General features: G+C 39.5%; 1 protein-coding gene across 2 annotated transcripts; it reads left to right on the top strand.

The window, feature by feature from the left end:
• Nucleotides 1–165: 165 nt before the first annotated feature.
• Nucleotides 166–27126, top strand: LOC145357020 (suppressor of cytokine signaling 2-like). Of its 2 annotated transcripts, XR_013889232.1 has the most exons (4): nucleotides 166–916; nucleotides 1434–1646; nucleotides 15797–16920; nucleotides 25405–27126. XR_013889232.1 is itself a non-coding variant. In XM_080210065.1 (3 exons), exons 2-3 carry the CDS (start codon nucleotides 1523–1525, stop codon nucleotides 16267–16269), a joined length of 597 nt encoding a protein of 198 aa, XP_080066191.1. In that variant the 5' UTR covers nucleotides 166–916; nucleotides 1434–1522; the 3' UTR covers nucleotides 16270–27126. The 2 variants fall into 2 exon arrangements, 1 of the variants encoding a protein (XP_080066191.1); XM_080210065.1 differs by having other exon boundaries at nucleotides 15797–27126.
• Nucleotides 27127–27387: the final 261 nt, after the last annotated feature.

The raw sequence follows: 27387 nt of genomic DNA, 5'->3' as shown, positions 1-27387 counted from the left end.
TCACTGCAGATACATACATTCATACACTCTGATCTGTCCAGTCCCAGCCTTTTGTATTCAATGATGCTCCCTCCTCCCTGTTTAGTCAACCATTCCCTTCAACACACCCCCAAGAACACTGTTTGCAAATGCTTAAGGGAGGGGGTGGGAAGGGGAAAAAAAGTTAAACTGAAAAAACAGGAGGCGTTGGAGCACGTAGGCGTGTCTGAGATTTTAACATATTCGGTGATGCTTTGGGAAGGGAGACTTGAGGTTTCATTTGAGCTGTTTTCGAGGGGAGACATTCGGATGTGTTATGTTTCCAGTCGGTCTGTTTTTCGAGTAAAGATTGTGTTTCCTCTCGGTGCTATCGCCACCTGACCCCGTTTGGCTTTAAATTCCCCATTTCTCTTCGTTATTTTTTATATATGGATAAAGAGAAATCTCAGTTCGCCATGGCTGAAAGATACGCCTCGTAAATCTTACCCCCACGCACACACCCCCTTCCCCGGGTGGAAAATGTTCATTGAGAGAAGGCTAAAGCTAAACGGCCTCTGTGTGTGTGTGTGTGTGTGTGTCGTTGTTTCCAAGTTCATCCTGTGTCGTGTATCACTGGAGGTGTTGACTGGGGGCAGTCAGAGACGAACGAGTCCTCTTTGTTCAAAGGGTTAAATTAATTCCAAGAATCGGGAACGAACAAAAGATTCTTCCTCCCCACCCACCCCCCCATTTTTTGTTTCCTTTTGTACGCGCCCCGTGTTCCTCCACTTTGTCAGAGAAGGTTGAATGAGGCCGATGTTTAATTAGTGGCTGGCTGCTGAGTTTACACCGGGACAATTACTGGAGCTTGTTCCCAGGCTCGGCGTGATGTTTGGAAGCCGGTGATTCGGACGGCAGACGGAAAAAACAAAACAGGGAAAGCTCCGTTTAACGAAAGGTGTGTATGCGCGTTAATGTTTTACAACCGTCGTACATGGGGGAATACATTCGTTCAGTAGGAGGGGTGGAGGAGAGACAGCAATTAGTTCCATGTAAATGATTTGTTTATGAATTCGCTACAACGAATGCAGTGGGAATAGCATTTGTGAGCGAGCAGCGACTGTAGGAACTGGATCTTAATGAAATCGTTCCTGTCTTTAGGAGCAATTGTGAATCTTGATATCCAGGCGATTGATTTTTACTCGAAAGCGTGTTTTTTTTGTTCGGTCTCGCCTGCACAAATGAATGTGGCTGCTGTAGTAAAACGCCTCTGCGTGCTGTGATCGCGGCTGGAAAATGATCCGAAATGATGCTGGAGAGAGACACCATGTGAATGAGTTTAAGAGTCACATTCAGGGCCGGCAAAGAAAATGTTGCCGTTCGTGTCGGGAGATTTGATTTTGAAGGAAACGCATCGTTATCAGAACTTGTGTCAGGAGTTTGCGTCCAGTTCACCGTCTTTCTCCTTTGTCCAGATTCAGAGGTTGAAGAGACACACACACAAAAAAAGAACCCTTTCTGGCCGATGTAGATCGAAGTGCCGTCATTTCAATTCATCACCTCTATGATCTGTCAGGAGAAAGCAGTAACCGTGCTGTCCAATTCGCCCCAGGACCCACTTGACCTCCGAGAAGGACATTCTGACTTGCTCCGTATTTCCTGCACCATGAGTCACTTGGAGCTGACAGGTAGTGTGCGTGACTGTATAGATTTATAATCTTCAGTATACATTGACATGCAGGTCGGTTTGTGAATGGAACTCGTGCCGTAGTGAAATAACCCCTTTCACTGTGACCGAGTGTCCAGTGATTTTTTTTTTCTTTCTATAACCACCTAGCATTTAAGTAAATTCTCAGTTCTCCTTTTAAATGCCCAGAATTAATTTATAAATGCAATATGTATTATCCCAGATATGTCTCGTCTTGTACTTAATAGTTCAATTCCAACTCTCACCGACACGAGAAATCTGGTGTGTAGGAAAGCCAATTAATTCCGACGATTTAATATCTTCTTGCACATACCATTTCGGGACAAATTCGTGTAACTTTTTTTAAAGGAGTAGTGTTTGAAATTGAAAGCTGTCGGGCTTCGCATCTTTTCATGTACAAAAATCGGAAACGTGAGTTTATATACATACATAATATATGGTTAATGCATGTGCCATTCTATTAGAATAGTGAAAGAAAGAGAAATATCGAGGAAGGATTTTTTAAATCTAATTTCAGAACACATTAGCTTTGTAAACTATGTACTCATAATTGATTTTAAACCGTAATAAACTCAGATTTCAAATGATTCAATCAGTAAAGAGCGCTTTGCTTGTCACTGTTTAAGAAGATGTGATGAGGGTGCACATTTTTAACAGCTCACCATTACTGAGTTTAGATGTATTTTTAAATGACCTGATTTAAAAAATCTGCAAGAACGAGGCCGTCAGTTGAGGCACCTCACATCATGCAAAATGACGGAAACCTAAATAGCAATTAAACTCTTTTTATTGTAATTAGAAAAAATATTAAATAGGTAGTGCACATATCTTGAGTGGAGACGGGAAACACCACGTGTAAAGTGTCAACTTAAGCAACTGCATAAACATGACTACATCAGGCTGAGGAAACAACCGCTATTGTTTTGATAAAAAAGCTGCTCATTTTTTTGAGTATTTTGTTTGATTTCCAGCTCCAACAAAATATTGTAGAATTTCTGCTCTCTGGTGGGAAGTATGGGGGGAAAAAAAAACACCTGGGTATAAAAGCAAATTTTGATTTGAAAATGGGAAATAGAGAACGTTTCATGATAAACATGTTCGACAGCATCTCCTTTAACCCTGATAGTAACAATTCTATAAGCAAATAATCTTCAACTGCTATGTAAATGAAAATAATGTGCAATTTTGTAGGTCAACTTATAAAAAATACTGTGATCAGGTCTGGTCCTTTCTCCTCCTTTTGACAAATGTAAATCTTAGTTGAGTCCTTCACACAGCTAAGTTTTAAACTGTGCCCCACCCAAAAAAAGCTGGCAATGATGCCCATATTGATTGTTCATCTAAATAGATTTGATACCAAATAACATAATAAATAAACTTAAAAAGGGTCAGTAGTGTGAAAAGAGAATGAAAATTGGCAAAGAAACACTTTGAATTGAATATGTCAAATGTAGGATAGTAATGAAAATGCTGTTAGTTATGTTGAGAGATAAGTTAAAACGAGAAATGGAGTGGCACAAGACAACTGATACTAAGCAGGCTGCAAAAAGTGCTAAATAAGGAGGACATTGCAGGAACTCTGGCACGAATCACCCAAAAATCTCTAAACACTGGAGAGATGCCGAGGGACCAGAGAGAGGCAAATGCTACTCCTTTTTAAAAGCAAAATGTAACAAAAGTGACCCAAGAAACTACAGACCAGAGAGTTTGACATCCACTAAATAAAGTTATGGAAACTCTTATTAAAGATAATAAGATAGTGCATATGGATAGAAATAAAACTCATCAGTATGGGATAATGGAGAGGAGATCTTGTCACTCAAACTTACTGGCTGTTTTTGTTGTTGTGACAAAAGGAGGTAATGTGGTGTACTTTGATTTCAATAAGGCCTTTAATACAGATTTTGTGGAAAGTCTGGTACTGAAAACAAAGCAGAAATCAGTGGAAATATTTTGTAATTGTTACATAACTAGCTGACTAATAGAACCCAAATAGTGGCCATTCAGGGATTGTCATCAGCCTGGGAGAATATTACTAGTGCAGTCCAAAGGACCTTTTTTTGTGTCCCCTTTATTTAATATCTCCAAAAAAAATTTGGACCTTGGAGTCAAAAGCACAGTGTTCATATGTGTGCATGATTCAAAACTAATAAATCAGAATCATAGGCACACACAGCCTGCGTTGGGATCATTTGACTCATTAAAAAGCTGTCATGCTTAGTCCTAAACCCCCATCTTTTGTCAGTAACTTTGCAAGTTCCTCATCTGTGTGGCTTTGGGTGGTTGATTCCAAAGATAAACAGGACAGGGTAAAGGACGTTTTGCATATAACTGGAAATTAGGCAGGCAGGTGAAATTCCAAATAGAGAAATGCAAAGTGCTTCACAAGGCAGCAAATAACCCAGGGAGAGACAATTACTTAAATGGTAGGGAACTAATGTGCATAGAAAATGAAAAGCAATAAATGGAAGCTGTCGCAACAATCTCAGCATCTGTGAGAAAAGCAAAGATAGATGTTAGGATGTATTAATAGGTAAACTTGCAACTTTCTAAATCATTGATGCAACTGGTTTACAGCTCTGAGTACAAAAAAACTGCTGCAATTAAAAAGGACACAGAAGAGCAGAACCAGAATAATTGAGGGAATAGATGGACTGGATTATGAACAGCTGTTGTGTGAATTGGGCATGTTCTCTATGGATAAATTAAGGTTGAGAGAGAAGATGATAGCTTTGTTTTGGATTTTAAAGGGACTATAATGTAAACCATGACAAGCCATTTCACCTTTCTCGAGAATAGAGCTGGAGCACATGGTCTATGTGTAAAGGAGTGTAAATCCAAAAATTGGAACATCATTTTCTGCAGGAGCGAAAATAATGGTGCCTACTGTTCACTAGACTTGCCTTTGCATGTTTCAGTTTCTAAAGTTTTTTTTGCATGACAAACTGTGAAAGTCAGAACTGATAACGTCGTAGCAAGAAAGACTGACAGCTTGGAATCTGAGCACATAGGGCATGTAACTATCTCCTTAACCAATCAGTTTCAGGATTGTAAAATTAACAGTACAAGGACTGAGAAGAATTAAAGTATGTGAATTCAATGGCACAGGAAAAATAAAGAAGGGGAAAGAAAAATTGAATTAAAAGAGAGAAAAAGACCTAAAAGTAAAAGTTGAAAACTTTCTTTAAAATTTTATGTTCTAAAAGCCTCCAACAATTACAGCCTGCAGTAATGACACTGTATACTTATAATATTAATACTTATAATATTAATACTTATAATATTAATACTTATAATATTAATACTTATAATATTAATACTTATCACATTGTTAAATGTATACTTAGCCTGAAGTAGACAAGACTTGATTCTCTATGGTGAGTTTAGTTTCTGCCTACTGCAAAATACAGCAGCTTTACACCATTCAGCATTCACAATTCAGACAACAACGTTTGGATACCAGAGTTTAGGCCCACCCTTGCCTTTCACCAGAATTTGTTGCACATTCACATTAAAAAACAGTGAGCACTGTTATCTTCACAATTATTTTGCTAGCCAATTATGGCACATTATTTCAGTGAATCCACAAAACAACACCCCGGGGAGACAATTAAAGCAAATGCAACAGAGATATTTTTCAGAAAATTGTCATTTTGGATACAGTATTGCATTGTTAATGTTAATTACATTGGTATGTGGAAGAGAAAAGGGTGATGGCTGTTCAAATATCTATAAATGTATTATATACATTAAACCGTAAAATCCCTTCCAACAAACCTTTCCATTTCCTTTCTCTCATGCATAGCGGGCGGGGCAGTAAAATTCCAGTATTGATGTATGATGCAACAATTAGGTAACCTTTGAATATGGCTCCCAAAGCTTTTCACCGCTAGGGTTTTTGTCATCTCCTTGTTGTATAAATTAATGTTAAATATATACAGATGGAGGACATTGATTGGAGGGTCACTCAAATAAATTTCAGAATAAGATAAAGAGACACCTATTGACATTGTTGCTTTTTAAGTTTATTTATTAGTGTCAGAAGTAGGCTTACATTAGCAATGCTATAAAGTTACTGTGAAAATCTCCTCGTCACCACACTTTGGCACCTGTTCGGGTGCACTGAGGGAGAATTTAGCATGGCCAATGCACCTAACCAACACACCTTTCAGACTGTGGGAGGAAACCGGATCAGCCAGAGAAAACCCACACAGACACAGGGAGAACGTGCAGACTCTGCACAGACAGTGATCCAAGCTGGGAATGAAACCTGGGGCCCTGGCATTGTGAGGCAGCAGTGCCAGTTGAATTAGGGGACATATACTTTCTGCCTGTGAATGAAACTAAAACTGAGAAAAGATTGGCTTCTGGTTTCCTCCACTAACTGGCAATCAGGTTTTTAAGCATCTTATGTTTGTGTCCATTGTAGACTATTTGATTAAAAAATAATTGCTGTGATTAGGAAATGCAACCCCATATCAAAATTGGATGGAACACAGTCCATTTTTGTCTAAAAAATTTCAGTGTTTCAAAATATGTTGTGGTACTAGAGAGAGAAAAATAATCAGTTTTTTGCTTTAGAAACAAACTCTGTTGGTGTGTGAGGGTTTTAGTCGGCCCTTACTGTTTCAGTTAATCAAACTCTGATATAACTTTCCAGTGCTAAAGGATCGTTGGTCTGTTTGTAATACGCTTTAATTCCTGATTAAAAAGTACTTTCCCTTTGCATCAAATTCAAGCTGTTTCTAGGAAAAGCAGTCCAAAGTTCAGAACAGCTCAGTTACAGCAAGGGAATGAAATAATAAAACTGTTTTTTCTACAGTTAAAAAAAATGTTACTGGGAAAGTAATCAGCAATATGGAGCCAAAAAAACTGTAATGCTTATGCAAGATCCTCATTACACAAGGTTCCTGTTTAATGTTTTTTTTAAAACTTACTGAGCGATAATGCTTAATTTGGGTTTTTTCAATAAGCTGACCCAGTCTTCAGTGATTGCTACCACCAGCTTCTTGTTTCCTTGCGTATCTTGAAGTGTTCTTCATTTTCTTTTGAGTGGGTATAATTATTGTGCACATTTGCTGAAATTTTACCGCTTCGCCCGCTCCAGAATCAGGGCTGGCGAGTCTCCTGGAACGGCATTCTCAATTGGCCTCGGCCGGGGTTTTATGACAGCTATCTCTTTTTTGCTATGCTTAAAATGGGGAGGGGTGGGGGAAGTGGGGTGGGATAAGTGGGTTATATTTAGCTAAGGGGAAAAGCTGAGTAAGCTGGGACTTTGTGTGTGCAAGGGAAAATTAAAATCATTTTGAAGAAGAAGGCTTTTGGAAAATGTAAATTTGTGTTTTAAAATCAATAATGGGGAAACATAGGCAGAGATTGTTTAGTGTGTTCCCTTATGGTGTTTGAGTATTCTGTAAGTGAATGGGCTCATCCTAACCATGCAATCAATTATAATTCCTGGAGGCATTCTACAGTATTAAATTCCATTAATTGGATTATTTGTCACTTTTGGAAAGTGGATGTTTTTAACAATTGCTAAGAACATAAGAAATAGGAGCAGGAGTAGGCCATCTAGCCCCTCGAGCCTGCCCCGCCATTCAATAAGATCATGGCTGATCTGTCGTGGCTCAGTTCCACATTCCCGCCCTCTCCCTATAACCCCTAATCCCCTCGCTTATCAAAAACCCATCAACCCGCGTCTTAAAAATATTTAGCGAGGCAGCCTCCACCACTTCAACGGGCAGAGAATTCCAGAGATTCACCACCCTTTGAGTGAAGAAGTTCCTCCTCAACTCCGTTCTAAACCGCCCCCCCTTTATCTTGAGGCAGTGCCCCCTAGTCCTACTGTCCTTTCTGAGCGGGAAGAGTCTCTCCATCTCTATCTTATCCATCCCATTCATCATCTTATAAGAGGTGGTTACAATTGTCAAAGGCAGCTATTTATCTGAGATGACTTGGCAGTCACATGTATGTATACCGTAACTGTGTATATGTAACTTTCCTATGTTGCATCAGCCAGCTCTTACCCCTCCCCTTCATGAGGTGAAAAAGGCAAACAAAAATATCCCATCCTCCCCCCAAAAAAAACAGGCAGAGGCAAAAGCGTGTTCCTGGTTTGTAAATTGCTTTTACAGTCACTCAAAATCAAAGCTACATGATAACTTTGTTTGCAAATAATTTCTAATAAATGCAAATATCTCTTGTATGCAGTATATGTTAATGTTCTGCATATTGCTTAAAGACAGTCAATATTTGTGTTCCATTTGGCATCACAATAGGTCAATGGGTTAGGTGCATTGGCCATTCTTCTTCAGTGTACCCAAACAGGCACTGGAGCGTGGTGATAGGGAATTTTCACAGTAAATTCATTGCAGTGTTAATGTAAGCCCGCTTGCGACACTAATAAATATACTTAAATACAGAAACAGTATTTATTGATATAGGTTTGTGACTGCACTCTTTCTTGCGTGCTATATTTAGACATTGCTATTAGGTTAGAGAGGAGAAAATCAGTGTTCCCTGTCCCAGCCTGTGCTCTGCTACTCTTTCTAGGAAGCACAATGCAACACACTGTGTCTGAATAGCCTTTCAAGACCTAGAGTCAAGGCTGAGGTGTAAAGAATGGCCAGGTGGGTGAGGTACTAGGAGGTGGTCAGTCTCTGTGGAGCTGTTTCACAGACTGAATCAACATTTTTGAGTAAAACAGAAGGTAACGAAATACACCTGAAAATTAAACTTGATGTTTAAAATATAGGAAACTAATAATACAACAGAAATTGCATCACATCCTGAAACTGTCTCTCTTTCTAGGATGCAATCAGTCTGGTTACACAACAGAAAGAGCACTTTGTATTGTCTTGGGCTCTACATAAAATAACCTCATCTGGCAGCTGACACACTAATAATTAAATAACTAAGTTCATGCTATGTTGCTATAGTGTAAAATGTACCGTGATTTGACTCTTCGTAAGGATTACAAGCCACAAAGATGCTGATCATCTTAGTGCTATATGGCTTTGCAGTAGCTATGGTTGAAGCAGCAATATTAGATGCAACACCATCCAATGGCAATTCTTTAGGGCATCGTAGCACTCCTTACTTTATTATTTTGGTATGGTTTTCGAGGACAGTTCATTTTTATATTTGTAATTGGTTTGGGAAATCTTAACCTTGTTCTCTATGGAAATGGGCCACTGAACAAATGCTACTTATAATTTGACATCACATTGGCCACTGGAATGCCTGGTGTGGTGAATGTTAATGTTTTCATTAGTGATATGGAGTTGAAATATGCTTTAGGGGTGAAAAAAACACATCCACTTTACTGTTTCTGTGCCAGAAGGTTCAATCACTCATTGCTATCAATGGGGACAAGCTGTTCAGTGGTGTGAGGCTATAGCTGCCCTAGATTTTGGACTTGCTTTCCAAGTCAAATCACAGAATACTACAATGCAGAAGAGGCCCTTCAGCCCATTGAGTCTGCACTGATGCATGTGCTGCCCTGACTCGCACAGCTAATCTGATTTGCCAGCACTTGGCCCATAGCATTGAATGTTATGGTGTGCCAAGTACTCATCCAGGTACTTTTTAAAGGATGTGAGGCATCCAGTCTCCACCGCCCTCCCAGCCAGTGCATTCCCGACTATCGCCACCCTCTGAGTAAAGAAGCTTTTTCTCAAATCCACACCCCACCCCCCCAAGCCTCATACCCGTCACTTTTAATTTGTGTCCCCTCGTAACTGACCCTTCAACTAAGGGGAACAGCTGCTCCCGATCCACCCTGTCCATGCCCCTCGTAATCTTGAACACCTCAATCGGGTCACCCCTTAGTCTTCTCTGCTCCAACAAAAACAACCCAAGGCTCTCCAGCCTCTCTTCCGAACTTAGATGTTCTATCCTAAGCATTCTGGTAAATCTCCTCTGCATCCCCTCCAGTATGTTCACGTCCTTCCTATAATGTGGTGACCAGAACTGCAGACAGTACTCCGGCGTGTCCTCATCAAAGTTTTAACCAACTCCATCAGGACCTCTCTGCTTTTGCAATCTATATCCCAATTAATAAAGAAGAGTGAGCCCTATCTCTTAATAAAAGCAAATTACTGTGGATGCTGGAATCTCAAACCAAAAGGAAAAAACGCTGGAAAATCTCAGCAGGCCTGGCAGCACCTGTAAGGAGAGAAAAGAGCTGATGTTTCGAGTCCAGATGACTCTTTGTCAAAGCTAAAAGGCATAAAGTGGGAGATATTTATACTGCCGGGGGAGGGAATGAAAGATGAGTCATAGCATAGAAACCAGGGTAAAAGACTGCAAATTGCTGTAAACAGAGAATAAAGAATGTGAATGGCCAAATGGCAAAGAAGCTGTAAACTGTGACAGATGGAGATGTTTGGGGCGGGGAAATGGGACAGAGGTAGAATGTAGAAAAGGGTAAGCGGGGGTGAGGGGGGAAGAAAAAGTAAGGGAAGGGGGATGAAGTAAGCCGAAGGAAAGAGTGAAGAGGAAGAAAAATGAAGAAAGACTATCAAAAAAAAGGTACAGAACAGTAAAAAGGTAAATAAAATAGAATGAAAACAAAGGGGACTGAGGTGGGGTAGAGCAAAATCATCTGAAGTTGTTGAATTTGATGTTGAGACTGGAAGGCTGTGAAGTGCCTAGCCAGAAGATGAGATGTGGTTCTTCCAGTTTGCGCTGAGTTTCACTGGAACATTGCAGCAAGTCAAGGACAGACATGTGGGCATAGGAGCAGGATTGTGTGTTAAAACGGCAAGCAACCGGAAGGTCAGGGTCCTGACTGCGCACAGACTGAAGATGCTCAGTCTGAAGATTATCCAGTCTACGCTTGGTCTGTCCTGTGGTAGAGGAGACCACATTGGGAGCAGTGAGTACAATATACCAAATTGAAAGAGATGCAAGTGAAGCACTGCTGATCCTGGAATGAATGTTTTGGACCTTGGATGGTGGGCATAGAAGGAACAGGTGTCACACCTTGTACGATTACATGGGAAAGTGCCATGAGTGACAGGAGAGGTGTTTGGTATAGTGGAGGAGTCGACTAGGCTATCCCAGAGGGAACGTTATCTGCGGAATGCTGACAGAGTGAAAGGAAGATGTGTTTGGTGGTGGCGTCACGCTGGAGCTGGCGAAAATGGGAGAGGATTATGCTTTGCATGCAGAGGTGGAGGGGTGAAATATCGTTGTTCTGGGAGGGAGGGGAGGGGGTGAGGGCCATGGCACGGGAGATGGACTGCATGTTGTTAAGGGCCCTGTCAACAACTGTAGATCGGAATCCATGGTCGAGGACAAAGGAGCACATAATAGAAGCACCACTTCGGAAAGTGGCATCATTGGAGCAAATGCAACAGAGGCGAAGGAGCTGAGAGTAAGGGGTGGAGTCCTTACGAGATATGGGGTGTGAAGAGCTGTCATCCAGATAGCTGTGGGAGTCAGTGGGTTTGTTATGGATATTGGTAGGTGGTCTATTGCCAGAAATGGAGACAGGTCAAAGAAGGGAAGGGAAGTATCTGAGATGGACCAGGTGAAGGCACTGGAGAGGTGGAAACTGGAAGCGGTTGATGAATTTTTTGAGTTCTGGATAAGAGCATGAAGCAGCACCGAAATAATGAGTGCAGTTGCTCTAGTTGTGTGTATTGTTCAACTTCCTTTGTTGGTCAAATCAAATTGAAACGACCAAAGTGTACCCCAATTCCTGTCTGCAGGAGAACGTCGCAGGGATTACATTATAGTTTACAATAAAGTTCCCAATTCCAGATGGATGGCTTCAATTAGTGGACAAATCTGTGTTTTTATTTTTTTCAAATATAAACAGCTGTGAGTATCTCAGGCTGCAGCTGTAATGTGTGAATGGAGCTGTTGTCTAGCTAAGCATAGATGTTTTAGCATGATGTCATTTCTGTTGTGCAGTAGTTGTCCTGTGTTTTGAATTTTGGTTTTGCTGAGTGTGGCTTGTGGAGACACTGGGCTGCTTCTGTGATGAGTTGGGTATGTGGGTCACTTTGAGAAAGTGAGGGGGCATGGGATCCAAGGGGACGTTGTTTTGTGGATCCAGAACTGGCTTGCCCGCAGAAGGCGGAGAGTGGTTGTAGATGGGTCTTTTTCTGCATGGAGGTCGGTCATCTGTGGAGTGCCCCAGGGATCTGTTCTGGGACCCTTGCTGTTTGTGATTTTTATAAATGATCTGGATGAGGAAGTGAAGGGAAGGGTTGCTAAGTTTGCTGATGACAGGAAGGCTGGAGGTGTTGTGGCTAGTTTGGAGGGATGTCAGAAGTTGCAGTGTGACGTAGATAGGATGCAAGACTGGGCGGAGAAGTGGCAGATGGGCTTCAACCCGGATAAATGTGTAGTGGTACATTTTGGCAGGTCCAATGGGATGAAGGAATATAATAAGGGTAAGACTCTTAGCAGTGTGGAAGATCAGAATGATCTTGGGGTCCGGGTTCATAAGACTCTCAAATCGGCTTCGCAGGTAGAGGATGTGGTTAAGAAGGCATATGATGTACTGGCCTTCATCAATCGAGAAATTGAGTTTAGGAGTTGGGAGGTAATGCTACAGCTATATAAGACCTTGGTCAGACCCCACTTGGAGTACTGTGCTCAGTTCTGGTCGCCTCAGTACAGGAAGGATGTGGAATCCACTGAAAGGGTGCAAGGAGATTTACAAGGATGTTACCTGGATTGGCTGGCATGCCTTATGAGGATAGGTTGAGAGAGCTCGGTCTTTTCTCCTTGGAGAGACGAAGGATGAGAGGTGACCTGATAAAGGTGTATAAGGTGTTGAGAGGTATAGTTCGGGTAGATTCTCAAAGGCATTTTCCCAGGGCTAAAATGGCTGCCACAAGAGGACACAGGTTTAAGTTGCTGGGGAGTGGGTACAGAGGAGATGTCAGGGGTAAGTTTTTCACTCAGAGGGTGGTGGGTGAGTGGAATTGGCTGCTGTTAATGGTGGTGGAAGCAAATTCAATAAGGTCTTTCAAGAGACTTCTGGGTGAGTACATGGGACATAATAGGATTGAGGGTTATAGGTAAACCTACTAGGTAGAGATATGATCAGAGCAACTTGTGGGCCGAAGGGCCTGTTTGTGCTCTAGTTTTTCTATGATTCTATATATCCAGTCAAGACAGAGCTGTTTTTAACCGTTAAAGCAAATACCCCCAATGTTCCCAGCCATCTGGAGATAACTGGGTGTACTTTCAAAGGCTTGCAGGAATGTCCTCATTCACCTTAAATGTATTTGCATAGCGGCCTATCTTAATTCCACCCCACCCCCCTCTCTGTTCCTCCACCTTCCACTTCCACCCACAGATTAGCAGATAGGTGACACATTAACCGTTGCACCCTGTTCAGTCTCCTTTCCTTGCCAAATAAAGGCCATTGCTTCATGTTGGTAATTACGTATACTTTTCTGTCTAGGAACATAATTATGCATCTGTTCAAGTTTACTTTCGGAGACTGTCCCTGCAAGTTTGCGAAACCCAGATTCACACAAGAGGCCACATATTGTCATGTTTTAAAAAGTATAGAAAGTCTGCAGTTTTTGTTTCCTTGTCTTTAAAGTGTGTTGAAACAGTGATTGAATATAAATTTATAAAGGATAAACTATATGGATATGTTTATTACCTGCCTGTGTGCCTTTCGTAACACCCCTGACCATAATAATTATGGGATTTTTGTTTCACTTTTCCTGGTACTATGTCAGTAAATTTGTAGTGTGCCATCTGTTTTCACGTAAGGCCTTCCAGGAATCTTCCATCAAAGGTTCACTTTCCACTGCGGAAATCCATTGAAAGCAATATCCATTAAATTAAACACAAGATACTGCAGATGTTGGAATCTGAAACAAGGCAGAAAAAGTGCTGGAAACTCTCTGCACGTCTGATAGCATCTATGGAGAGAGAAGAGAGCCAACATTTTGAGTCTAGGTGACACCTCGCCAGGGCTGAGAGGAAAGGGAGACAGCAGAGATTTATACTATGAGGATAGGGAGCAGTGGTGGAATTGGACAAAGGGAATGGGAATGAGCAGCATTCCAGATGGAATGTTGAACTCAACCAGTTCAGAGCAAGAGCTCTCGCCTCCACCCCATTTCCATTTATTTCATTTCATTTCATCTCTTTCTCCATTTTTATCACTCTCCTCCTTTCCATCTCTCCCTTCTTCAAGCCAACTGCCACATTCCTCAGACAGTTGACTTTAATTTGAGTTAGTTATTTACTAAACATGCCTGTAGCCCAAACCACGCAGGACAATGTTTCTTGGCAGTTCTGCTGCTTTTACCAGAATGATAGGGAGTGGAATAGCTTGGCCTTGGTTTCGGACAAAGCTTGGCACAACATTGGGGGCCGAAGGGCCTGTGCTGTTCTATGTTTCTATGTTTTTAAAAGCCGTAATGGTCTGCATCAGCTCATTTTTCAGGCACTTTTGCTGGATGGTTAGTTAGACAGACATCAGCATTAAAAGACTCCCCCTTTGTGCAGGAAATATATAGCTACAAAATTTAACTTGGAGCAAGTTGATTCATTCTTTAGCTAAGTAAGCTTGGGCTGTCATTTTTAACTCCTTGTGTGATGTGTGAAGTCATTCATTCCATGGCAGTCTAGATGTTCCGATTATATATAATGCAGGAAAGATCAGAGTGCTTTCAAAAGGGAAGTGGATGTGTACCTGGAGAAAAGCAATTTGTGGGGGGCTGAGGGATGGGACAAGTTGGGTTACTGTTGCCTAGAGCTGGCAGGGACACAATGAGTCAAATGTTCTCCTTCTGTGCTATTACCATTCTATGATTTTATGTAGATTCTTTTTAATTACATAATAAAAAAGTGTCTATGTCGTGTAAATTCTACATGGTGAACAATAGTTAATTGCAAACATTTAGTTTGCAATGGGAGGGTTCAGAAATTACAGAGGGAGGGCAAAGCAATGAGCAATAGTTAGAAGATAAAGTTAGGAGAACAAAGATGAGGCAATACTTTTTGAGAATATAGTTAAAAACGCAAGTGGGAAAATAATATGTTTTCAGCGCACGAGAGGCGCTAAGGAATCTAGATAAAGAACTCCGTAATGGTGGGTTGGTAAGTTAAAGAAAAAGCCTGCAGTTTGTATCAAGTTGGTTAGAACAAAGAGGTCATTATGACTCTGTACAGAATCATAGGCCAGATCTGGACTGCAGTGTATAGTTTTCTACTCCTCGTCATTGGAGAGATACAGGAGCCTTAAAAAAAACTTAAAAGGATATTTGCCAGAACTATACCTGGCACAAGCAGTCTGAATTGCAAGGAAATATGAGAGCTGTATTTTTCCTAACCATAGAATTAAGAAGGGTGCAGTTGATTGAAGAGTTTAAAATGGTAACAGACATCAGCAAGGTGCATACAAATAGTTATCTCCATTGTTGGAGATAAATTGAAGACAATAAACATGACCTCAAAGTAAATACTGGCTACAGAAATTAGATTAGAAGAAGGTTTGTTCTGTGAAGACATATTAAAATGGGTATAATTTCCTATAGGAAGCAACTGATTCAAAATCAATTGCAGAAAGTTCTGAGAAGTTAAGTAATGTAAAGGGAATGGGAAAAAAAATTAAAATGTATAAATTCCTTTTCAGAAAATTGACTTACTTAGAATCCCTACAGCGCAGAAGGAGGCCATTCAGCCCATTGAGTCTGCACCAACTTTCCGATAGAGGAAAGCACTCAGGCCCAATCCTCGTAACTCCATGTATTTACCCCACTAATCCCCCTAACCTTGGGACATGAAGGGGCAATTTAGCATGCCCGATCCACGTAACCTGCACATTTTTTGAACTGTGGGAGGAAACCAGAGCACCTGGAGGAAACCCACGCAGACATGGGAAGAACATCTAAACTCTCACAGACGGTGACCCGAGGCCAGAATTGAACCCAGGTCCCTGGAGCTATGAGGCAACATGCTAATCACTGTGCTGTCCTTTGTGATTTTAGAATTGTTATTGCACTACTTGCTATTTGCTATTGATAAAAGTTTAGTGAGAGAAAATTAAGAACAAGTTATTCCTATATTGGATTGTACCCCAGTGATGACTGTGTTGAAATGAAAGACATGATTTATTCTAGCCCTCGTTTCTTCTCTATTCAGGCTGGTATTGGGGAGCCCTCACATCAATTGAAGCACGGCAAATTCTGAATCAAACCACTGAAGGCACGTTTCTCGTTCGGGACAGCTCAAACCCAGAATATCTTCTAACTCTTTCCGTCAAAACAAGCTCAGGACCTGCACACCTTCGCATTGAGTACAACGAGGGGAAGTTTGGCTTTGACTCGGTGGTTTTGGCGAAACCAAAGCTCAAGAATTTTGAAGACGTGGTTGATCTAATCCAGCATTATGTCTCACTGTCTAAAGGTGCCCAAACTACACATGATCAGTCAATTGCACCAGTGACTAAAGATACAGTTATTCACCTGAAACTGACCAAGCCTCTGTATGTTGCAACACCGTCACTGCAACATCTATGTAGGATTATAATCAATAAAAGTACTAAAACCATCCAAGATCTTCCCTTACCCACTAGATTGAAGGAATATTTATTAGAATACCCTTTCCGTTTGTAAGGCAATCAACAGATAACCATTCCTAAGATGTGTTGGAGAGAAAATGACGATATTAAGTGTCAGAGAGACATACTGAGGAAATGCTCAACTGTTTCATGTTAACAACAGAATTGGTGCTCTATACAATGCACCCTTCATATATTGAATTAAACTATCCACCATTTCTTACATTTGGATTAATTTAATGTGTAAGCAAACTTTATGGTTTCTTAGTAAATACAATCGATTTAGTTTTCACACCGTTTTTATAGTAACTTTTTGATTTTTGATCAACGTTCCTTTTGACAGTTACAACTTGTCATGGCACACTACACATTGCACACAACTTGCATTCTTGACGTGCATTATCTGGGGATTAGTTTGGCATCCGGTGGCTCTCATGCTCCTTAAGTGGGAGGAATGAGTCAGAAGATGAAAAGCTGCACTGCCAGGAATGTGTTCGTGAGACCTCGTCCAGGAAGGCAGCCTTGCTAAAAATTGTTGTGCTCTAACGATCAGTCCAAAGGCTGAAATGTGCTACCGGGAATAAAAGGATTGCTTAGCCAGCTATTCAGATTGATTTAGAACACCGATCCCTGGTGCTCCCCATAGTCGCTCCCATAATAAATCCCAATATTATGGGCAAGCACTTGGGCATTCTTCCTGTCACAGGTTGGTATTGTGGCTGAATGATGTTTGGCAAACTGGGTCAGTTCTTGTAAGATTGCAAACTATGGATCTGTCCATGATTTGTTGTTTGAGGGGCGGGGGGATGTTTGATTGCACATCCTGCTTTATTATGAACTGTAGATAACTTATCCTAGCAGCACCCCCAGCCCATCCCTCCTCCCCCCACCCACCTCCATTCTTTGTGTTTAGTGTTTGAACTCGTAGGGCAAAGCGGACAGCTAAAGACCAAGTTTCTTGATCTCTGAGAATAACACTCTGTTCAATGTGGTTTGAATTCTTTAAGCAAATGAACCAAAATAATTGGGCTAGGAAAAAAAGGTACTTGTGCGTTAATGTTTTTCCTAAAACCAAATCTTTCCAGGTTGTCCTGGAGTTTGTCAATGTAACGATGGTGAAGCTGTCAGCCCTCGATACTGTCACTGCCCACAGCATTTGGTTTCTACACATGCTGAACTCAATGCGGAACTTGCTGACAGTCATATGCTGCTCCGCCACCGGGTGCGCTGTTGCAGACTTCGCCAATGTAGTCAACACAGTCAGTAATTTTGTCCTGACCTTCAACTTTGCACTGTTCTCACTGTAGATAAATCGTTGAAAATGTTAAGGTTGATTTTTTAAACAGCTTCCTTAGTCATAATTAGTGCTGAACAACATCTCTGGCCCTGAGAATTTGATTTTGTACTTATGGTATCTCCTCAATTTTCATGAATAAAAGTTCCATATATTTTTATTCCTTTTTGAAGTTTACATGAATTTTCAGCTTTTATTTTGTGCCCCAGCCTTTCTTTTACCCTTTGTAAAATGATTAGAATGCAATGACAGCCCTGGCATTGGCCTGCACAATGAGTTGCCTAGCCAACCTGATGCCTTCACAGTCCCCGGATGCTCGGGATGGCACAAGATTGGCATCTGAATGAGAGAAACCCACTGTGTGAAACCCAGTAATTCTTTGTAGGCTGCTTCCTTCAATGCCAGTGGCAAACGCTATCTCTTTCCTGTTGACTGAAGCATTTGGCCATCACATTGCCTTATTCAGTTGGCATAATGCCAGTGTTGTACTGGTATCTGTGGATTAGAAAAACAGCTGTCTAATTGACTTGTGGATGCCTAAGAATCTATGGAACAAGGAAAGGTCACTCAGCCAGTAAAGCTTGTTCTGTCTTTTGCTTGTATGTGTTATAAATAGCCACAATATACAATGATCCACTTCTAGTCCCATCTGTGACTTGTTCAAATCTTAATCTTCCATTCTGCAACAAAAATCTGTTATTCCTACCTCTGGATTTAGCAGAGAGGCATTAACTATGCTAGGTATTGGTTTATCCCAGGTACTGCAAGGTTGAACTCTGATTTAGCAAGCCCTCAGTTCACTTTGAAGGAATGCCCTCTTTACCTGCGTTCCTCGTTCTGTTAAAACTGCTTTCATTTACTGCTTACATTGTTTGGCCCGGTTGCCCTGCACATTCTTATATCAAATAGATCTGAGAATTCCTTGTACACTGCCAGATTTTGCCTGGATTTAGTTTAATGGAGATCACATCTGGCAGTTATTCTGACACTGTTTTGGTTTTGTGCCCATTGCAGTGTGACTACAGCTCTTCTAAAGGCAACATTTTAAAAAAAACACCTTTAAACTTCTTGGCATTGTTGAAGAGGGGAATGCCCTGTCTTGTTAGCTTTTTTAAAATAAAAAAATTCCAGATCTTGGTAAGTGAAGCAGTTTCCATATATGTTGAGTTTCTCTTTGCCTGCGCAGGGAGTGAAATGAATGAGGCAGTATAACTCAACTACATCCCTCGACAGCAACACCACTCTCACAATAATGTAAAATCATACAGCTGGAAAGGAGACTTTCTCCATAAAGCTGCAATACTTTTTCTTTTCAAATACTGTTTTGAGAAGTTACGATAGAACCTGCTTCTGCACGACCCTTTCAGATAGTGCAATCCAAATCACTATAGTTTGCTGCATTGAAAAAAATTCTCCTCAACTCTGCTCAATATCAGTACCATTTATTTAAAAAGAAAAGCATCCTCAAAATCATGTTCCCGTCTTGATTTATTTCTTATTCCATTTACAACTTATAAATTGACCAAACAGCAGAAATGATCGAAGAACTTCAATTGCAATTTACAACCTGCGCAAATTAAGTTTCTGAAAATTTTGCAATAGTTTACAAAAACATCACACTGGAAGCTGACCCTGACTTCGCAAAAGGTGGTGCCTCAGATCAAATTAATCAGTACTGTGAATTGTGCTCCTGTGCAGACCTTCAAGGAGGCACAAGGGTGCTAATGGGCACCTTTTAATAGCTTTAAAATCGTTTTTCAATTTACAACAAAGCTGTGCACCAATGAAACAAATAAATGGTTCTCTGCAGCTTTAAACATCAGTTTCAGTTATTACAGGCTATTCATAGATGGTTGGGGGAGACAGTCTTGTGATCAACTCATTTTCAGTATTCAGTAAACTGCACCAAGTCACTGCTCTTAAATAGATCAAGGAATCATTTTTAATGCAAAAGAAAGATGCATTGCACAACATTGTCTGATTTTGGCAGATTTAATGTTGGGTTATGCACAAATGCATGAAGACTTTGTGCGAAGCAAAAACCTTGTTTTTTTTAGAAAAAGAGTGCAATTGTGAGCACAATTCACCTGGAATGTCCCCAAAGTAAAAATGCTGCACCAAATTTCAAAAAAATCAAAGTAGTGATCTCAATAACTTTAATCAAGTGCATTGTGGTAGAACATGTTTATCATATAAGCATTTTTAAATAGAAAAAATGGAAAAAAATGTAACTGCCCATTTGGGAACTGGAATATTTCCTTTCACAAGCCTTAAATTATTTATGACTCCCCTTTCACGTTGTGATACAGTTCCAATGGTGCTGACTGAGTAAATCAAACCAAATATTGGAATTTTCTGAAGAAACTTTTTTTTGCAAGGGCCACTTCAAGTTATTTAAGGCACTCAGTGAAATAATGTCCAATTGCATCCTGAACTCATTTGGAAAGATAAAAGTGTGTGGTTTTTAAATAAGTAAAGCAATATCTGGCTGCTTGAAGTTGTACCTAATCCTTTGTGTGCCATTGATGGTCTAATTGCAGAGTATAAAATGAAAAGGGTATGTGTTTACGGTGGAGTTTGGCACTGAATCAAGAATGTGAAGGTCATGGTTCCTACAGTATACTAACTGAGTAGAGAAAATTATTAGCAAAATTGACGATATTTAACTGTGAAATGTTGGAAGTTCTTCATTGTGTTTCTCCATTATGCTTGCAATCACTTGGAGTGTATTATAAATCCTGGCTTCCAAATTGCTTGGTTTTGTATTAATTTGGAAGACATGGGGCTGAATTTTCCCATACCATCCACCATGGAAATCATAGCAGGTGGGACATGGACTATGCAAAGATCCATTTACTTCGGGCTGGATTTTCCAACTTTAGGTTAAGCATGGTGGGAAATCCTGTCCCATGAAATTTAAAACAAAGTGAGGCTGTATTCTTGGCAATGCTGTGATGAAGGTTTCACAAAGTAGAATTCTAAAATCTAATCAAATATATTCCAATGAATATGTTGCCCTTGAATGGCACCTGACATCTCAAAAACCTTTTTTACTTTCTTAACACGACCTACTATTCTAGTTTTATTTTTCTGAGCAGTATATCTGGCTCTTCACAAACAATTTGGAAGTTTACTCTTCATGCTGGGCACATTACCATGTCTGGACTAGTTTGAGGCCTTGTGGCACGATGGTAGTGTTCCTATCCATGGACCAGAAGCTCCAGGTTTGAGGCTGATGCCAGGACTATTGCTCACAGAGCATTCATGACATGGTTCAATAGACTGATAAGCTCAGAATCCTTCCACCACATCCTTCATCCACTATTCCCTAAAGAGTAAAACACAGTATATGGGTGTGAAAATGCGCTAAAAAAATGACAACAAATGTCCAACATGAGTGACACTGATTGTATGTGTCTAAAAATGTAGCATGGGTTGTTTGCTTGAAAATCTATTTATTCCTCATAGACCAAGAGCTTAGCAAATACCATTGTACAACAGATTTTGCAATTATAATTTTTTCCCATTTATTCATTTTTCCAGAGAAATACGCACATCGTTAAATGAAGCCTTTTGGAAGCAATACAAAACTTTACATTTATTCTGACCGTTTTTAACCAACTAACGCTATTTGTTTAACTATTGGTGCTAATAATTTTTAAACCTTAAGATTTGTTCTGTACTTTCTGCATTTTTGATATATTCAGAAAATGAAGCAATTTTTTAAAAAATGAGCAAGCCTTCCTTGTTGACTGAGAACAGGCAATATCACTAGCAGGAATATTTGATGTTGTAGATAAAAAAAGGTCAAAATGGCTCAGCAAATGCTACTTTTCAAACTTTTCTCCAGATATGACTGACAACCGATATGCTGGATAAACTCAGAAGGTGTGGCAGCATTTGTGGAGAAAGCATGTAACAGAGCTCTGAAGTAGAATCATACAAACTCGAGATGTTAACTCTGTTTCTCGCTCCACAGATGCTGCTGGACAACTGAGTCTATCCAGTATTTTCTGGTTTGATTTCAGATTTCCAGCATCTGCAGTATTTTGCTTTGGCAGGACTGCCACTATGGTCATCAACCATTGCTGCTTACTTTGGGTATTTTCAAAACCTTAGTTCTTTTTGAACCCTCTATTCCTCCAGTAAATTCTTTTCATTTCAACTCTTAATATTTGAAAAGTTCCTTTTTTAAAAAAGGGACAGATATGTCAGTGGGGATGAAAGGATCAGCAATATCAGAATATGGATTTATTTTCTAACATGGTGACTAATATTCCTTAGAAAATAATCTCTTCTCACAGTTGCATATGGAGTGCTGTGATCTTTGTAACATTGTTCTCTAAAATGTTGGGGAAAACCTTCAATCTGAATTACCATATTTTATACACGTTAACCTTGTTGCTCATCTATAGTGCAGCCAGATGGGATTTCTGAAAATGGGTTGAATGCTAGATAAAACTTGGCATTAGAAACTCTGCCACTTAATGTAAATTGAAACGTGTGCTTAAGTATACTCGGAACAGTGAACATTCAGTGACGCAACAGATCCCACCCAGATTAGGCTACTGTACATGTTAGTAATTGTGCAGTGCTTTTAATGGAAACTAATGTTTTCTGGAGTTAACCAATCAAAGTCTCTTAGCCAAAACTAATCTAAAGATCTGAGAAAGTAGAATTTGAAATATATGTGGCTTTTGAAGTGTGAAACGGAACATTTTTAATTAATGCAGATAAGATTCTAAAACAATGAATTTTCTTAATTTTGTTGCTGAAGATATTTATTTATAATTTGTATTGACAAATAATGAACAAGGCTCAATGAATTGCATGGTTTATGCTGCTAGGGATCATTTTTCGGGAGGTGGCAGACTCAACACTAAAATGTCACAATTTAATATAAAACAAAATGCTGCTGTCCGTGGTCCTTGTGCAACTTCAGAGCACCGAAAATGACTTGTACTGGAAACTTCAAATCTCATTAGGTCCCTGAAAAATCTTGTTTAAATCTATCCAGTACATAATTTCACAAAATGTTATAAAGTGAATCAGTGCTGTTCCAAAATCTGCAATAAAAATAGAAAGTGCTAGAAATACTCAGCTGGTCTGGCAGCATCTATGGAGAGAAACAATTTATATTTGAGGATGATGGACTTTGAATGTCTACCTTAGACATGAACTGTTTCTCTCTCCGCAGATGCTGCCAGACCTTCTAGTATTTCTAGCATTTTCTGTTTTAAGTATAAACCGATGGTAGTTTCCTGAGTCACTTATTCATCGAAGGTAATATCCATTAAAAGAAATCCGAGTTTGTGACAGGACATAAAAGTTAGGCACAGGTTAATGCTGACTGGCTAGCTGCTTTCCTAGAAGAAAGAATTAAAGCAATGAGGGGACAGGTTATGTAGAATCCAGGGCACTCATACTTTGAAGTCATGACTACCAATTATGATTTATGTGCTGGTGTAGTATGATCTATGTGATCAAAAACCTAAGGGGGAAAAAATGGATATTAAGTGAGCAGAGGGGACTGAAGAAGGAATTGTAGTGTCACGTATTTAACATATGCACAATCAGGGATTAAGTTGTTGTGAAAATGCATATTGCTGTACTAATATTTCCAAATTTTCAGCTCCAGCAAAATTTTACATTTGAAATCTTTTGAGTTATTGAAAATCTGAAGGCTGCAGTCTGTGCCCAGTAAGCAAATCCTATTCTGACCTACTTTCTGAGTGCCACTCCTTGCTTTCAGTTTGGGGCTGAACTGTTACTCCAGTAGCAAGTAATCCCTAATGGTAATGTAATCCAACTGGTGAGGAAAATGGATGTGGACAAGTCGACATTATTCAGCCCATCCTATTTGAATTACAAATCCAAGAAGCTTAAGGCCCCAACTAACGACTTTTTAATTAGAGGATGATGCTTAAAGGAAGAAAGATGAAACATGTTGAATGAAAACTAGAAGCAATGAAATTAGTGCTGCTGAGTTAAGAGCCAGCTAACTTACAGGCCAAGTAGCAACTTTTGAGAATTATTATGTAATTATGAATAAGGCAGGCTGTTAAAGGGAAAAATGTTGCATTGTAAAACATTTGGGGGTGGCACGGTAGCACGGCGATTAGCACTGCTGCCTCGCAGCACCAGGGACCCGGGTTCAATTTCCGGCTTGCGTCACTCTTTGTGTGAGTTTGCATGTTATCCTCGTATCTGCGTGGATTTCCTCCAGGTGCTCCGGTTTCCTCCCACATTCTGGAAGACATGCTGGTTAGGTCCATTGACCCAACAGGTGCAGGACTGTGGCTACTAGGGGAATTTCACAATAACTTCACTGTAGTGTTAACGTAAGCCTTACTTATGTCTAATAAATAAAATTTAACTCTATGGCTCCCCTTAAGAAAATCATTCTAAAACATTAGGAATATTCTTTAATTGTACCAGTGTTCAATTTCTGAGGTGGCTTGCCAATTCAGACCTAGCTCAACTGCTATTTACCATGGCTCAGTCAGTGATTACCTACTTACTACTACTGACTGTGGCATTGGTGTTCTTCGATTTTGTTTAAGGACTGTTAAGCACTTTGTATTTAGGATACCAGCTGAAACTCCTCAGGGATACCTGATTGAAACTCATTTCTCCTGACGGCTTGCAAAGTTTCAAAAAACAAACTAAAAATTCTGGGTAAACTAGGTGGAGGGAGAAAATTGCATTGAAACTTCCCCTTATTTCTTTTTAGGTTTGCTAGTTGCCCATTTGAATGTCTTTCACCCAAACAACTGATGCTACTGTTGATTGATGTGCAGTTATATAATTGTGGTTCTCATGCCTGGGTGCTTTTACCATGCAATAAAGATCTTACAGTCACTGAGAGTGAGATTACTTTGGACAATCTTTGGAGAAGAAAATAGCAAAGACTTTCCTCCTTTATTCTATTTGGTGATATGGTAATGGATGCAGATGGAGGCTGCTGTGACAAGGGTAAATGATTCTCAAACTTGATCTTAATGATTATCGAGGGCATAGAAAGATTAAGACAACATATGAGATACTAATATTGAAATCACTAAGACCCTTCAATTTATTGCCTGCCAAAGATAGATACTGTTGCGGCCTTCTACACTAATAATGAAAAGTACAAATTTTGAATAAGACATTCATTAAACGTAGTTGATTTCTTTAATTTTTTTTTCACAAACTGTTGATTCCACATAAAATAAGAAGGCATTTGTGTGAGATGTGCCACGTGGCATCAAATGTCCAAATCTGATCATGTTTAGCTCGGTAGAAAGTATACAACCCGTTATTATTTTTGCTTGCAGTAATGAAGAGAAACTGCATGATTTCAGCGAATAAATAATCCATTTTGATATTTCCATGGGAGTCAGTTCTATAAGTATGTAATTTTTCCACTCTTTGAAGGGAATGATTTGAAAAGAATATTGATACTACTGGTGAAGTGAGTTATAGTAGATTGCTTGATATACTTAGTGCACAGGGGTTTAGAATCCACACATTTTATGCAGGAGATATCCCTTGCATTTTGCATATTCTATGTCAGCATATACTCAGCAGTGATCTCTGAGACTATAGTTTTCCACCTTTGATGTCATCTGCCAATTTACAAACTTTTGAACTTGCAGATGGAGAGTTTGTTCCATAAAACCTGTGTATGCAAAACTAATGGTCTAGGACCTAGCGACTGAGATGCATACTGTTCCTCATTTTACATATATGAAATACTCCGGATTGTGTATAATTACTTGGATTGAACATCATTTTGTAATTCCTGTATATTGGAAAAATAAACTGGCACAAATGTCATCAAATGAACAATGAGTTGAATAATGCAATGAGAATTGGTTGCAGCTGTTCACAGTGCACCTTTCTTCCATTTCACAGGCTTCCAGTAATGTGAACTGTGGAATGTTCTGAGCTGAATTTGTCCCAGATAAATCTTATTGACCAATGGCCTCCAATTATCATAGGTCCTGTTCATTTGAACAAACCTGCTCTCAGGAAGAATTTGGGCACTCCAACATGATGATTTAAGCGGCTGATTTATCAACTGCTGGGAAGTGGCCAAATTACGAACATGGTGCACATTGAGAAACAGTCTTTTGGGTTAATATAAAATCAATCTGTTGGTGCTACAACATTTTTTGGCTATTAAAACATTATTAATGCTTGCTAGTCTTGCTCTTCAACTTATAGCAGTAGTCATTGGTCACTAAAACTATAATGATAGCTGTTCAATCATTAGTCATATTCTGACAAAATCTACATTTGAAAAAATATTCCAGAATTCACCACAAAACTCTTGTTTAAATGGCCTGTTATGAGAATGACTGCGCCTATATTTAAAGAGTTTGGCAAAATATTTTTCAGGAGTGGGCAAATTATGTGTCATTTTTGTCGATATAACATCAGTGACCTAATAATGTGTATCACTGTATGACAGATTTTTAATTGATAAAGAAGTGCTTAGCCAATACTTTATTAAGAAGATGATGCCTCTTTAAGTTCCAGGCAGCTTAGAAATTACACCTTCAACTTACAAATGTTATTCCTACTTTCAAGTCAGTACTGGCATGGCCATTCTTATGACACACCTGGGTAAGGTATTTGTTTTCAAACGTTTGCAGGATTTCTCACTTTTTTTTAGTAGTATGTCCGATAAAAGCACAAGTTAAAATATAAAAGGATTCTGTTTACAAAGAGATGTGTAACAAAATGTGTAGTTCTTTATTTTGTATATTTTTATATTGTTCCTGAAATACGAATTAAGTTGATAAACCTGAAATTATTTCTCAGCGGAGTGTCTGATACCCCGGCTTTTAATTTATATCAAATCATAGCTGCATCAGGAAATTGGTAAAGCCAAATGTTGATTGAGGAGGTTGGCTAACTGCGAGGAGTCAGCTGGTCTGGCCAAACAGATCTTTTGTACTGTAGGGGAAAATAAACTACCCCTTTTACTTCCATCTCACAAAGTGGGCACGTCAAAGACCATCTCCAGTTAATGATTCATTTACGTATTGTTAGTATGGAAGTAATAAGGAAATTAATTGCTGGACAGATTCCAAATTCAGGCTGAAGGCTGACAAATTATTGTTACTAGGGATGTGTAATGAGAAAAAAGATTTGAAACAAGCGAGTATAGCAAGCAGCACTTTATAAATCTCCATGGCGAATAAAATGTAATTGTAAAAATAATTTTTATTCTTGATAGTATCTGATTTTTGTGATATGCTTTGAATGTAATCAAACTTATGTCCAGTATTAACACCCGGATTTAGCACCAGATAATTTTTAACCTGCTTTCAATTGGATAAAAAACACAAAAATACAAACTAATTGGGGAAAATGCATTCATTGCGTTGGTGTTCTTGATTTAATTTGTAGTTCTGTATTAAAATAAGCCTATACCTTTTCAGTTGACTTTCTGAAAATGAAGCCTGGGTGGCCTGTGAACATTGATATACTGTGTTAGATTTAACAGTATTGTTTGTTACATTTCTGGAACTGCAGGCTCTGTACAGTATATTATCTCTTCATGTCTTTCTGTTTGCATTTTGTGAACCTTGTGTAATTTACACTCTAATAAAATACTGCTGAATCTTTTCTATGATCGGAAGTTATTTAATCATTCATTCTTCATATGCCTGTGTGCTAATTAAGATTAAAGGCTGTATAAATTTAATATATAATCTGGTCAGAGAGCAGATATCCCATCACTGATCATAAATAGTGAATTGTGTGATGAGCTTAATTATTTCTCCTCCTCCATCAGGTACCATGCCAGAAGAGGGCATTGGTAACCACTGGCTTCCATTAAATTGTTTGGTGGCACAGTGGTACAATGGTTAACACTGCTGCCTCACA

The sequence above is a fragment of the Carcharhinus amblyrhynchos genome, chromosome 22 (assembly GCF_965287045.1).
Source record: "Carcharhinus amblyrhynchos chromosome 22, sCarAmb.v2.hapA, whole genome shotgun sequence".
NCBI lineage: Eukaryota > Metazoa > Chordata > Chondrichthyes > Carcharhiniformes > Carcharhinidae > Carcharhinus > Carcharhinus amblyrhynchos.
The sequence above is the reverse complement of the archived record's forward strand: the minus strand, read 5'-3'. Positions and strand labels throughout refer to the sequence as shown.